The sequence below is a fragment of the Oratosquilla oratoria genome, chromosome 36, assembly GCF_046742065.1.
Source record: "Oratosquilla oratoria isolate Oo_2021 chromosome 36, ASM4674206v1, whole genome shotgun sequence".
NCBI classification, from domain to species: Eukaryota; Metazoa; Arthropoda; class Malacostraca; order Stomatopoda; family Squillidae; genus Oratosquilla; species Oratosquilla oratoria.
Window position 1 is genome coordinate 32,793,435 of NC_134812.1, and position 13,749 is coordinate 32,807,183.

General features: G+C 41.9%; 2 protein-coding genes across 2 annotated transcripts in view; one reads left to right on the forward strand and one right to left on the reverse strand.

The window, feature by feature from the left end:
- Positions 1–13,749, reverse strand: part of LOC143019213 (uncharacterized) — a 275,380-nt gene that overhangs the window by 240,249 nt on the left and 21,382 nt on the right. The gene's annotated exons all lie outside the window — the stretch shown is intronic.
- Positions 1–13,749, forward strand: part of LOC143018938 (uncharacterized) — a 157,782-nt gene that overhangs the window by 136,939 nt on the left and 7,094 nt on the right. The window contains exon 3 of the mRNA XM_076174536.1: positions 9,652–9,861. Within this exon, the coding sequence (XP_076030651.1) occupies positions 9,652–9,861 (210 nt within the window). The remainder of the gene's footprint in view (positions 1–9,651; positions 9,862–13,749) is intronic.

Here is a 13,749-nt window from a genome sequence, read left to right on the forward strand (position 1 = left end):
TTCGTAGTGTTTTCTTGTTTTATAAACCTTATTGTACTACTAATGTTATCTATATTCCCCTGAAGATGTGAATAACTCGAAAGCGTTTGGGAATTACTGTTTCTTATCTCCTTTGTGGTTACCAACAAAAAGTTTTGGATCACGTGTTTTTAGTGATCATTCTGCATACACACGCACACACACACACACACACACACACACACACACACACACACACGTGGGGGCCAGAAACAAACAGCTCTGGAGTGTTAGTTTCTTGTCCGACGTCGCTCGTACGCACTCCTCCCCAACGTCTCCGTTTTTTCGCAGCGCCACGTGTTTTAACGTTGTCCTGTTCGGTAGCGATGGGTATATTCTACTTCTTGTTAATTATCCTGTATTTGGAATTGCTCCAAGCAGAGCGAAGCGTCGTAATATACCATAATGAAATGCGGTAATATTTTATTTCGACTCTTACTGAAGAAAGCTGCATAAAAGATCGAGTCTACAGAAAAAAAAACTTGCTCAACATTTATTAAGGAATATTTGTTGCCCGTCTTTACGAACTGAGTTTGTGTGTGTGTGCGCGTGTGTACATGTACACACACAAATCTCGGCAACATCACTGTTCCTCTTCGATCCGCCTTGCACATTCCTTACTGGCCCTTTCTTGTGAGCATGATCCCCCCCCCCCCGCGAACCTCCCCAATGCCCCCCAACTCCCACCAGGCCACGGGGGCGATCGAGCAAGGAGTGGTTGGGGGGATGGGGGTAAGGCGCCTTTCATTTAGTGTGCTGCTTGGTGCTACCAGCTTGTGGTAAACAAGAGGTTGAGAAACTTAATTTCTCGTTATGGGCTAGCACAGACGTGGTTCATGGGATGGTTGTACTTGTAGCCTGTGATGTATATATTCATGTATGTATGAATGTATGCATTTTCATGGCGAAAATTAACTTTCCTTCCCATGATCATTTCCTGTTGATTAGCAGACTCGTGCTTGTTTGAATAACATTGTTACATTGCAGTTCTAAATCCTGCTTATTTGCGATGCAGCACTGCTATCTTGGCATGAGGGGTAAAGGTGGGTCCTACAGGATGTGGGACGTGGGAGTGCATGTGTTCCAAGATAAAAAACAAAAAATAAAGATCAATTTATTGGGGTTCACTACCAAATGCCTGAACAGGAGGGCACTTGTCCCTTTTATAAAGGATACAAACAGACTATTTTATTCGGTTCTCTGTGACCTTTTCGGTGGATTTGGTCCGAAAATATGTATACAGTGAGAGTAACGGTCTTGTGAGCTAGATTCAACCCCAGCAGCAACAGTAGGGATGAAATGCACTCTTCGCAAGATGGGCTCTGACGTCCGAGTCCTAGTGAGATTGTTGTGTGTGTGTGTGTGTGTGTGTGTGTGTGATTCACCATGGTCTTGGATCGTCAGCTATTTCCCTCCCGGAAGAGAGCTCAGAGCTCATATATGACCGATCTATGGGTAATAATGTGACCTTCCACGCATACAGACACCCAACTCCCCGCCCACGAGAGTTGGGGTAACGACTCCCAGCGCAGCGATACTGTGCGTGTGTGTGTGACGTCAGTACATATACGTGTATATGTGGGTATGTCCAAAGACAGGTCTGCACAATGGGAACTAAAGTGGACCCACCAAGTGAGGTATAATTTCATGTGCAAGCATAAGGTTGTCAGAAGATTTCCAAGGAGTTGGGGTAGGTTGAACGCAAGGTCCAATGATTGGATATTTAAAACTTGGCAACCTTTTAGCACGCAACTAGGTGCACGCAAACACACACACACGTTCCATACATCCACCACAGAATGGTTGATGTATGGAACATACTAGACGAAACAATAGTGTGTGCAAAAACAATACAAGAATTTAAGAGCAAATTTAGATATAGCGAGATATAGGGACGGGACACACGAGCGTACCCCTTCCCGTAAGTTACAACTAAGAAAATACACGCGAGCACGCATGCATTTTTTTTTTTCAAATCCGTCTTGGATTCCACGTGAAGACTCCTCACTTGCTTTTTTCTTCTGAGTACGTCGACATTTTCTTGGTCAAATTCGCAAATTGTAATTCCAGTATGTCGAAGGAAAATTCTGCCTAGAAGTGAACTATACAATCCACCAGAGTTTTCTTCTGGATTCAGCTCTGGTAATCCGACCTTCAGCGCTGGGAACAGCGACGAGAAATTGCAAGTGACTGTCCTACAAGACGGACGTGAGAGAGAGGCATCTCCCTGTCGTCTGTCTCCAACATCCGTTAACGCCCTCGTCTCCATCTCAATTTCCTTCTCCTCTCGAGAGCTAGCAACCGGCGACTGATCTCGTCCTAAGATTAAAAGCCAGTGACAGTCCTATACTATATACAACACAGACTATTTTCCTCTTAGAGAGATCAATGGGAGGGCCCAAGAACCGTTGCCAACTGTTATGGGGCTGCGGGTGGTTTGTATAATTCTAGATTGGAATTGACATCATACAATCAGGATAATTTTCATTACTGGAATCCTATTTATATTTTTTATTTATTTTTAATTATTATTTTATAAGACAGCCTACAGAAAGGTATATTGCGTGCAAAGCAAGGGTATTTTTATTTGTGTGTTTGATATTAGGATCAAGGACAGAACTTTAGAGAATGTATGTAATTAATTCCCCATCAAAGATGCATATTGTCCCCTCACCGGATGCTTATGGTCATCTGGGTTCCTCTTGCTGGCCTTGTTCACTCAAGTTCTGATGTAGGGGTGCCCTATGCGTTTGAATTTATATTTATATATATCCTTACCTCTTCCTCCTTTTCTCTTATACGCCGGAAGTCCGTAGGATTTCACATTTGTACTACATACCGCAATACAAATTTTCGTAATTTGATAAGAAAAATACTCGCTGTATATTTAGAAAATGTTGTTTATGAGTGGAACGTTTTTTTTTATTTACCGAAGAATATCCCATTCTTACTTGTTTATTTTGTCTATCGCCAAACGATTTTACTAGATATTCTCCAGCTTAGGGGATGTTTTTTGCTTGGCTGGACATTCTGTAATTTTGCATTTCGGTATTTTCCTCCTTTTTTCAGCATGTGCAGGAGCTCAGGTTCCATTATCTTGTCAACGAACAGATTATAGGTTTATCTGTGGGTTTGCATAACAACAAAAACTCGTCTGGAATAATGAGGTCGCATTTACTCCTCGGGAATGCATACTCATACGTGACAGGCCGGTTCACGCCAGTCTCCCCCTCCTTCCTCCTCCGTTTTCTTTGAATCGCCTTTTGATGCCACGTCAAGTACATCCATCAACCAGGCTCAGAAAAGCTCTTTTCCATAAAATCGACAAGAGCGGCAGGAGTCACGTGCGCGTGACGATGTTGAGATGACGATAAGATCGGAAAGAAAAATATACGAGGCAGGCTTGGCGAAGAAGTAATCCTGAAGACGGGAGCCTGGGCACACGCCTCGAGGGTTTTACACATTTGGGCTTAATTAACTTCATCTCAGGGGTTTTCATGAGCCCACCGGTATCAGATAATGCCGTGAAAGTGGTCATTTTTTTCACGGTGTCTTAGTGTGTCCCGTGTGACTTGTGTCTTCCAGTAAGGATAGCTGGTGAAGGCAGCAAGGATAGCCGACCCTTCCCAGCAAGCCTTGCAACACGGCGTCTGTCTGTATCGCGTTTATGGATGTACCTCTTCCTTTGATTTAGACGATGCAAGATGTTTTAGGTGTATTTTACGACCGTGTGAGACTGAAACTTATTCAAATTCACATTATGCCTGTAGTTTTGGGTGTTTTTTTTCATATTCCTGTATAATACTGTCTACCCCAATATGCACCTTTGCTATTATCGTTTTGAATTGCTCCACTGATTTTACTGAATAGTTGCCGTGTAGTAACCATATTTCGATGAATAACGCATTTTCTTTCTTTTTTCCTTAATCTCAGTGCGCTTAACCGAAAATAAGCCAATAACAAATATAAATTTTAATTTTCATGAAAGTGGCAGTTGCCGACAAGATTGACGAGTTAAACACCACATGAGGACGGAGCCTTTATTTGTACAAAATAAAGGCTCCGTCCTCATATGGTGTTTAACTCGTCAATAAAGTTTAATATCTAATACAGCCAATCTGAACCTTTTCTTTTCCAATTCCAATCCTTTCGAGAATACAGTCTTTCTCACAGCCCAAGGGAAAAGAGGAGGGGTAGGGCTACCAGAGGCCACAGTGGTATAGCCCTGTAAGTACCTATCCCGCGCTCGTTTGTTTCACTTCCTTCATAGCTCTTCTTGCATGAAGGGTCACCCCCTATTCTCCGTCCACTGTCCGGGTCAGAAGCAATGCAACAATACTCGCCTTGTCAGAATCGTAGACCTACCGTGTCAACGATGTATGATATATATATATATATATACATATATATATATATATATATATATATATATATATAAGAACACGGGTACGTGTGTTCACTTATGTAAAGTAGAACATTTGTAAAAAGAAACTAACAAAGCAGAGCGCTTTCGTATATTACACCTTCAGTGCAAAAATATGTATTATACGAAAGCGCTCTGCTTCGTTAGTTTCTTTTTCCAAGTTGTATACTTTGCATATATATATATCTATATATATATATATATATATATATGTATGTATGTATATATATAATGTAAAAATTTAAACAAACATGGAGTCCCCAGGGGTCACGTGAAGAATTGTCACCACAGTAAGCCGAATATCAAGAGTAGAATAAAAAATTAGGTTAGGTTGAATGAGGGTTGTGCTTATTGTCATCAACTTATACAACCGAAGAATCGTAAACCCAGGATAACCCACATGGAAGAATTGTCACCCTAGGATAGCCCAAATGAAGAATTGTCACCCTGTCGAAGTCTGGGGTGACGATTTTCCACGTGGTCTGTCCCCGGTACCTACACCCTATCCTCCACCCTCAGGGAAACATGGGGGCGAAGGGGAATGTTCAAATCTCTGCGAAATTCAAAGAGACGACGACGTACCGCGCGCGTTTCTGTCGAGGCTGGTATGTCACAAGCCAAGGGGAAAGTACTGCCGATATTTATCTCCGACCCTTTCTTCCTTTGTTTCATTGGTCGTTTCATTTTACTAAGTATAAACTCCATGGCGGCTTCGTCGTACTTATAACCGTTTCCACTTTCTTTAGGTTTAATTTAAACTTCATCTCTTGGTTACATTAGTACTGTCTAGATCTCTAGACCTTCCTGTAACAGTTTAATTTTTTTCACTATTTACACTTCATGATCTTGGCTTTGTCAGCGAATCTGTGAATGAGCCAGTTTATTCCACCCATCAGGTCAGTGAATGTTAAAAACTACAAACATCACTCCACTCCACTCCATCTCATCCTTCTACCGTTTTCATGATACAGGAATTCCTTCATCCATTCCAGTATGTATTCAGGGGCATACATTCCACATCTTTTACATTAATCTTCTTCCGAGCATCTTAACGAAAGTATCACCCTCAATCAATCTAAACGAGTCTTATTATGGGATTAGAATTATTTAAAAATTCTTACATCAGAAGGCTTTTAGCGGCAGCCCCGGATACACGAATAGCTGGGGTTAATTCATGGATGGTTATAAAACGCTGGAATGAACACTTACGACAAATTAAAAAACTTCTTAAGAGTCCAAACTGGTTCACTGATATTTTTCATTTCCTGAGTCTGAGGAATACCAACGTTATCATGATGATGCGGACGTGAGCGCATGCGCGCGCATCCCAGATTCGAATGTCGAGATCGTAATGTAAACATACTTAGGCGTTGAACGACTGGGAGTGCCAACCAATAAACACGGACGGTCACGGTTCCTGCAATGACTGCTACAGATATGCTTATGTAGATACATGTACTTGCACACGTGGTGTTCCTCGCGTGTAGATGTATATGCTGGTAAAATATGGCCCTGTATCTATATCTACTAGGACTGGCTTCGTGATGAAAAACGGTTGTTATGCGATCGAATTTCGAAATAGTAACAGTTTATTGTTTCAGGTTTCTCATAATTTTCATTTAATTATTTTTCAAGTTCGTGTGAAAACGCACGAGGCATTACCTGGTAGTTGTAAATTAATCTAAACATAAAGAGACCAAAAAAGGAAATTGTCATACACCAACTCTTTACATAATTTTAAAATCGAGCGAACTCCCCACAGACAGCTCCTCCTCAACATATTCAACAAATGACTACATCTCATCACTGAGTGACTTCTGGAATGAACCGATGGCCGAGGCCAGTTTCCTAGGGGCCGCGGGTCTCCTGCAATAACCAATCGGGGCCGTTTGGACAATGTAATTGTTTGGGAGATCAGTCAATCAGTCCGTTGCCCCAGGTCTCTCTTGGGAGACCCACGGTCCCCACGTAACCATCAACGGCCACCAGGGGGGGGAGGGCATAGGTCACTCAGGTAATCCTGTGTCTAGGGATTATTAATGTGGGGTAGTGTAAGATGAGGTGTTCTGTTGGTTGGGATACTCATAGCCTTGTAAAAGGAGATCATTATGGACAGGTGGAAAGGAGATAAGAATACTACCAATATGTTCTTATTCACGTCACAGAAAAAGAAAAACAGTTGAAGTGGATAGATATCTTGGGCCCAGCGCAAAGACCATATGTCAGCTCTCAGGGCTGCACCTCCTAATGGAGGTGTGGGGCTTGACAGGTTAGGGAAACGGGCAGCTTCAGTGTTAATCTTGTAGGACCACCACGTGCATATTGTTGGTCCCATATGCACTAAGATAATACATATACCAAGTGCCTTTCCCCCCTTGCAAGGAAGGTAGCCAAAATCAAAGGCATAAATCCATTCTAACCCATTTCATCCCTGCATAAATCCATTCCCACCCATTTCATCCCCACCTACTCCACTCCCATTCACCACCCCTCCTTCCCTCATTTCTTGACTCCTCCTGGATGATGGGTCATCCCTGCATCTCACCCGTTGCACTGGGTCAGAAGCAATGCAGCAGGACACAGCACATCCACAGTAAGGCCACTTAATTTAATAGGTGACCCTCCACCTCTCCATCTCCTCATGTAGAAAAAGAGAAGATGGGGAGAAATCCCTTTGGGCTGCATCAAAATATTCACTCATATTCCCTCACCCCACTCACCCACCCACCCTCTTCCATGCATCACAGCATCATTCATACACAGCCATTCTCCACTCACCCCTATCTTCTGTTTTCTCCTTTCCTTCCTCAAGAGACATTCCCCTTTTTCCTAATGCCCCTTTTACCCCATCCATCCATCTCACCCTTGGTCGCCCCCTCATATTCACTCCTTTCACCTCTGCCTTCCACACCTCTTTTACTAATTGTTCTTCACTCATCCATAAGGCTCAAAAACATGCTTACCTTTTCCTAAAGCTTTCTCATATATCTGCCTTACCACAAAAATCTGATCCACACAACCCCTACCTGTCCTAAACTCTCACCAATTACTCCCCCTGTTCCTCTTCTAATCCTCTCAATCAAAACCCTCCCTTAAGCCTTCTGAGCTACACTCTACAAACTAATCCCTCTGAAACTACTACACTCACATTGTCCTTTTTTTTCCCTTGTAAAGCAGAACTATACAGACACTCTAGTCCCCTAGCACTCTACCCTCTTTTAGACATACATTAAACAACCTCACCAGCCAGTCCACCATCACTATCTCCCTTTTTTAGTCACTGCATAACACCCATCTAACCCAGGTGCCTTACCTCTTATCATTTTGATAACCACTTTCACCTCATCTTCCCTTATTTCTCCTCCATTTTCTTCATTCATCATTGTCATTCTCTTAGTGCTTCCCACTGCAACTGTCTTTCCCTCCCTATCTTCCTTCACAAATAGCAACTCCCTAAAATACTGTGACCATCTTCCTCTTATTGCTGTCTCTTCCATTTTCATTTCTCCATCTGCATCTTTTACTTTTTCTTCTCTACTTGATTAGCCTCCACTTCCTCTCTTAATTTCCTTCCAAAATGTCTTTTATTACTTTCAAAATTTTCTGTCATTCTCTTACCCCATTTCACATTTGGTCTCTTTTATCCTATGCTTTATTTCTCTTCTCTTTTCTTTGTATCTCTCATGATTATCTTGTGCTATTTTGCAACCAATCTGTGAATGCTCATTTTTTTTTACAACCTTCTTTGCTTCATCATCCCACCACTCACTACCTTTATTTCTATTTCCTCCCATCCTCCTTGTCCCACACACCATCTTTGACCACCTTTTTTGACTCCTTTCTGTAAACATTCCCATTCCTCCTTCACTCCCTCCCACCTTGTAATACAAGGTAATTATCTGTATCTTGCACATGAAGAGTGGCAATTTTTAGAATATTTATGGCATGTCTTACAGCCTTTGGGTGATGGTGTTTTGACAAAATTTCAGAAATACATATTATAAGAAAGTGAATACAAAATAGGAAAAAATAATCTTATCAGTACCTTTCCTCCCCAACAGAAAATTCTTATGTTGTCATATTTGATTAACATAGAACAAGTGCCTGAAGAACTATTATAGACCTGGATAAGAAAAATTTAAGTGAGACATTAAATTAAACCAAACACACTCATGAATCAAATGCCAAAGAATGAAAAAACTGAGCTCATATCCTGGGCCACAAATGTAACATAAAGTAAAGCTGTGGAAACTAAGAGAGAACATAAAACTAAAAGACAGAGACATGAAATAAACTTGGCATAGCAATGCACAAGAGCCATGTGAAAACAGTGAAAGGTCACATTTCATCCTTGCTAACAATGCAGAAGCATGTCTACTATACAGTCATGGGGCCCTGTAAGTGGGTTCACTTGTCTCTTCATCTCCTGAAAAGACGGTAAGGACAAGCAAGGAATGCCAGTTCACAAACACAGACTTCAGTAGATGTCTGATGGACTGACAGTGTATTTCTTCATAACTATTTATAAGAGGATTGATCAGTGGGTACTAGGATTTAATTAGCATTAACTATTATAGAATGTTTTTAATTGAGAGCCATTGTTAATCTCACCTCGGATATTAATTAACGTATTAGTTTAATTTGACATGTTTGCAGTCTCACTGGACTTGGCTGTATGTGATTTTAGGTATTTACAATTTTGTTGTTATATAGATAGAAGTGAGTAAATTCATGTCTGGTGTTTCCTGTGAAGCATGAGCTTTAGCAACTGGGGGAAAATTTTCAACGAAATGTGCTGCAATATTTTAAAAATTACATGGATGTTAATTGACTGACAACCAATTTTTATATTGCATTTCAGTAAAGTCTGTTCAATAATATTATAACTGTTAAAGAATAAAAGAAATAAAAATATGTCAATGACTACCCCAACATTTCTAAGAGATATTTTAGTGTTCTGATGAAAGCTGTAAGCCACATACAGTAACAACTCAGTTGACTATCAATGGCAGCTACTATTAGTGATGGTTCCCATTAGTGACATAGCCTTAAAAAAAAAAGAAAAAAAAAATGATAATAATATAATTAGAGGCAAGTATTAAGTACCAGAATTTATTCTTACAGTAATAGATTTATACAGGTACTACTATAAATTTTTGTAAATATTTTTGAGTTGTTTACATACATACTAAAGGAAATTTTTCTTTCAGATCCTATTCCCTGTATGAAAATGAGGCTGGCAGTGATATCATTCTACTAGTGGGTGAGGGGTCGCAGAGAGAGCGCGTGCCAGCTCACTCCTGGGTCTTGGCTGCTGACAATGAATACTTCCGAGCACTGTTTCAGGGCCCCATGGCCAACCCTGACAAGAAGGTGCACACAATCCATGAAGATGCCAAGGGCTTTCAGAACCTCCTTAAGTAAGTCCTATGTCTTTTTCCCCTCTCCACTTCCCATCCATTATTCTCCCCTCTATAATTTCAACTCTCTCAGTAAGCTCGGTCTTTACCGATATGTTAACTGGGTCATCAGAGTACATATTTACATATATTACAAAGGCTATAGACCTCTTATAAGGGTTTGCTGAGTTAAAGTATACATACATACATACATATACCAAGGCTTTTTCCCCCTTTCAAGGGAGGTAGCCAAAAAGGGAAAGGCATAAAAACACTCCCACCCATTTCATCCCCAAATACACTCCACACCCCTCCCACCCTCCCTCTCATCTGAGCACCTCCTGGATGATGGGTCATCCCTGCACCTTGCCCACCGCCCTGGGTCAGAAGCAGTGTCGCAAGACACAGCACATCCACAGCAAGGCCGCTTCATTTAATCGGCGACCCCCCCTCTCCGTACCCCCTTGCATATAAGGAGAGGACGGGGAGAAATCCCTTTGGGCTGTGTCAAAATTTGCTCACACATACTACCTCACCCCCCACCCCCCTGCCCATTCCTCCTCATGCAATCATAACATCATCCATATACAACCATTCTCCACTCATCTCTGTCTTCCGTCCTCTCCCTTCCTTCCTCAACAGACATTCCCCTCTTCCCCAAAGCCCCCTTCACCCCATCCATCCACCTCATCCTAGGACGTCCCCTCATGTTCACTCCCTCCACATCTGCCTTCCATACCTCTTTTACTAGTCTTTCTTCACTCATTCTTTCCATGTGTCCAAACCATCCTAATATTCTTTCATCAACCCTATCTCCCAGTTCCTTTTTCACCCCTGTTCTCCTCCTCACCTCCTCATTTCTCACTCTATCTGTGGGAGGTTATGCAGATTTATGGGATAGGAGGAAAGCTTTTGGGAGCTGTCAAGAGTTTTTATGAGAGTAGTAGAGCTTGTGTCAGGATTGGAAAGAGAGAGAGTGAGTGGTTTGAGGTAAAGGTGGGGCTTCGTCAAGGATGTGTTATGTCGCCCTGGCTGTTCAACTTATACATGGATGGGGTGGTGCGAGAGGTGAATGCAAGGGTAGTGGGTCAGGGATTGGAGATGGTTAAAGAAAATGGAGAAAAGTGGGAGGTGAGCCAGCTGTTGTTTGCGGATGACACTGCGCTTGTGGCAGGATTGGAGGAGGGATTGAGGAAGCTGGTGGCAGAGTTTGGGAGAGTATGTGATAGAAGGAAGCTGAAGATAAATGTGGGTAAAAGTAAGGTGATGAGATGTACAAGGGGTGAAAGTGGCAGTAGACTGGAAGTGAACATTAAGGGAGAGCGACTGGAGGAAGTGGATAGTTTTAGATACTTGGGTGCAAGTGTAGCAGGAAAAGGTGGAGTGAAGTTAAAGTATACACTAACAGGAAAAGATCCACACTATCTCTCCATCTCAACACCTTAAAACTGAAGGGTGACTTGACATCATGGATCAGACATAGTGCAGCAAGACACATTCATCTGCCATAGGTCCCAACAGCTGAAGCTGCGTAGAGCTGATGGCCAGGGGTAGTTGCTGCTGATTGGCCCCCAACTCTTGGGGTTGGGGGGTGGTCCCACGACGTAGACGTTGCAGCTCCAGCTTCATGCACGCAAACAACACAACATACACTCTATAAAGGATTTGTGGGAAAACCCAGTTTCGGCTGTGGCCTTCCTTGGGGAGACGGGACTGCTCGGACAGACAGTCTAGGGAACGACAACAACAACAACAACAACAGCTGAAGCTGGCTTACCCCCACAGCTTCATATGGTAACACCCCATCCCCTTCCATGGATCTCAAAAAAACATTTAGCAGATGCAGGAAACATCCCTGTGGGCCACATCATTCATATATCCATTTACAGTCTCTCCATGCATTCCTATGTTGCAGATGCATGGGATAGGGTGAAGTCTGTTGAGGACTGTCAAAGGTTTCATGAGAAGTAGAGCTTTTGTCAGGGTCAGAAATGGAAAGAGTGGTTTGATGTGAAGGTGGAGTCTGTGCCAGGGTTATGTAATGTCACTAGGGTTGTTCAATGTATATATAATAAGGTTAGTGGAGGAGGTAAATGTGAGGATGGTAGGCATGGATTTGGCAATGTGAACAAGAATGGAGGGAAGTGGAAGGTGAGCCAGTTTGTTGCTTGTGCATGACACTGCACTTGTGGCTGAATCATAGGATAGACTAAAGCAGTTGATGGCAGAGTTTAGGAGGGTATGTGAGAGGAGAAACCTAAAAGTAAATGTGGGAAAATGTAAAGTAAGTAAAATATGCACAAAGGGTGAGGGTGGAAGTGAATTATGGAGTAAGGGAAGCAAGTAAATAGCTAGGAGGCAGTGAAAAGTGTCATGAGAAATAGGTATCTATAGATGAATGCAAAAAGATTATGTGAGGGAATGATTGTGCCCATGGTACTGTATGGAGTGGAGACTTAGAATTTGATAGAGGGAGAAATGATGACCCTAAATGTGCTTGAGATGAAGTATTTAAGAAGTATGGTAGATGATATGAAGATGGATAGAGTAAGAAATGTGGTTAGGCAGACAGGGGGGGTGGAAAGAGCTGGCAGATTTGGTCAATCAAAGAATGCGGAGATGGTTTGGGCATATGGAAAGAACGAGTAAGGAAAGTCTAGCAAAAAGTGTGTGGAAAAGTTAATGAACTAAATTTAAAGGGAAAACCAAGAATGAGGTAGACAGATGAGGTGAAGAGGGCACTAGAATGCCAAAGATACGAGGGAATGGAGAGTGATTGTAGACAAATAAAGAAATGCAGCCCAAAGGAATTTCATTCTCTGCTCCATAAATTTATTGAGTGGATGAAGAGGTGCCACATAATGAAACAGTATTGGCAAACCTGGTTTGGCTGTTGGGCCCTGCAGGAAAAGTACTGTGTCTTCCTGCGTTGGCTCTGACCTGAGCAGTGTGGTGGGCAAAAGGGATGACCATTCATCAATTAGATGCTAAGATGGGAGGGGAATCTTACAGGTTTTGGATGGGTGTGGGATGAATGTATGCTTTGACTTGGCCATTCCCCCTTCTATGGGGGGAAAATGTCTTTTGGTATATGTACATATGTATTATCATGATTATCCTCATGCATATGGTGGAAAGTCACTTTTATTTTTGTTAACAGTGTAAGTCTCACCCATAATCTTGCTGACATTTATCAGGTGATAAGTTAGCCATGACCAACACTCCCAGATCCTTCTCTTTATTTGCCTTTGTAACTGTTTTACTTCCCGTTGAGTTGTTCATTGATATCTTTTTGTGGTTTTCCCCATTTCCAATACTGGCTTCAGGCTTATCTACTGCCAATTATTTTTTGTACCAACATGCAGTCTTCCAGTAAATTACAATTAAGTACATACATATACCAAAGGCTTTTTCCCCCTTACAAGGGAGAAAGAAAATGAAAGGGGGGGGGTATAAAATCCACTCCCATCCATTCTATCCCCACATACTCCACTCCCATTCACCCCCCTCCCTCCATCTTGGCTCCTTGGCATACAATTAAGTACAATTAGATAAATACAAACAGGGGATGTAAAGCCAAGAGATAATTTATGTAGATCAGGTAGATACAGTTGCAGTAAATTTTACTAGATTGAATGAATTCGTTGAAGACCTAGATTGTAGGGAATTCAGGGATACAAGTAAAATACAAAAGGAGAAATCTTACCAAACTTGTCTCAGGCTTGTAGCAAGGGTAGAAGTCAAGAAAAAGAAGTTCAACAGAAGATGCGAGACAACAAAAAAAGATGTGGCAGAAATGGAGAAAAGGGAAGAAACAACAGAATAAAGGAAGAACACAAAATGGGATAGCTAGGAATAAACACATGAGAATTTGTAGACAGAAATAATTTAGCATCTCTGCTTTGCTTC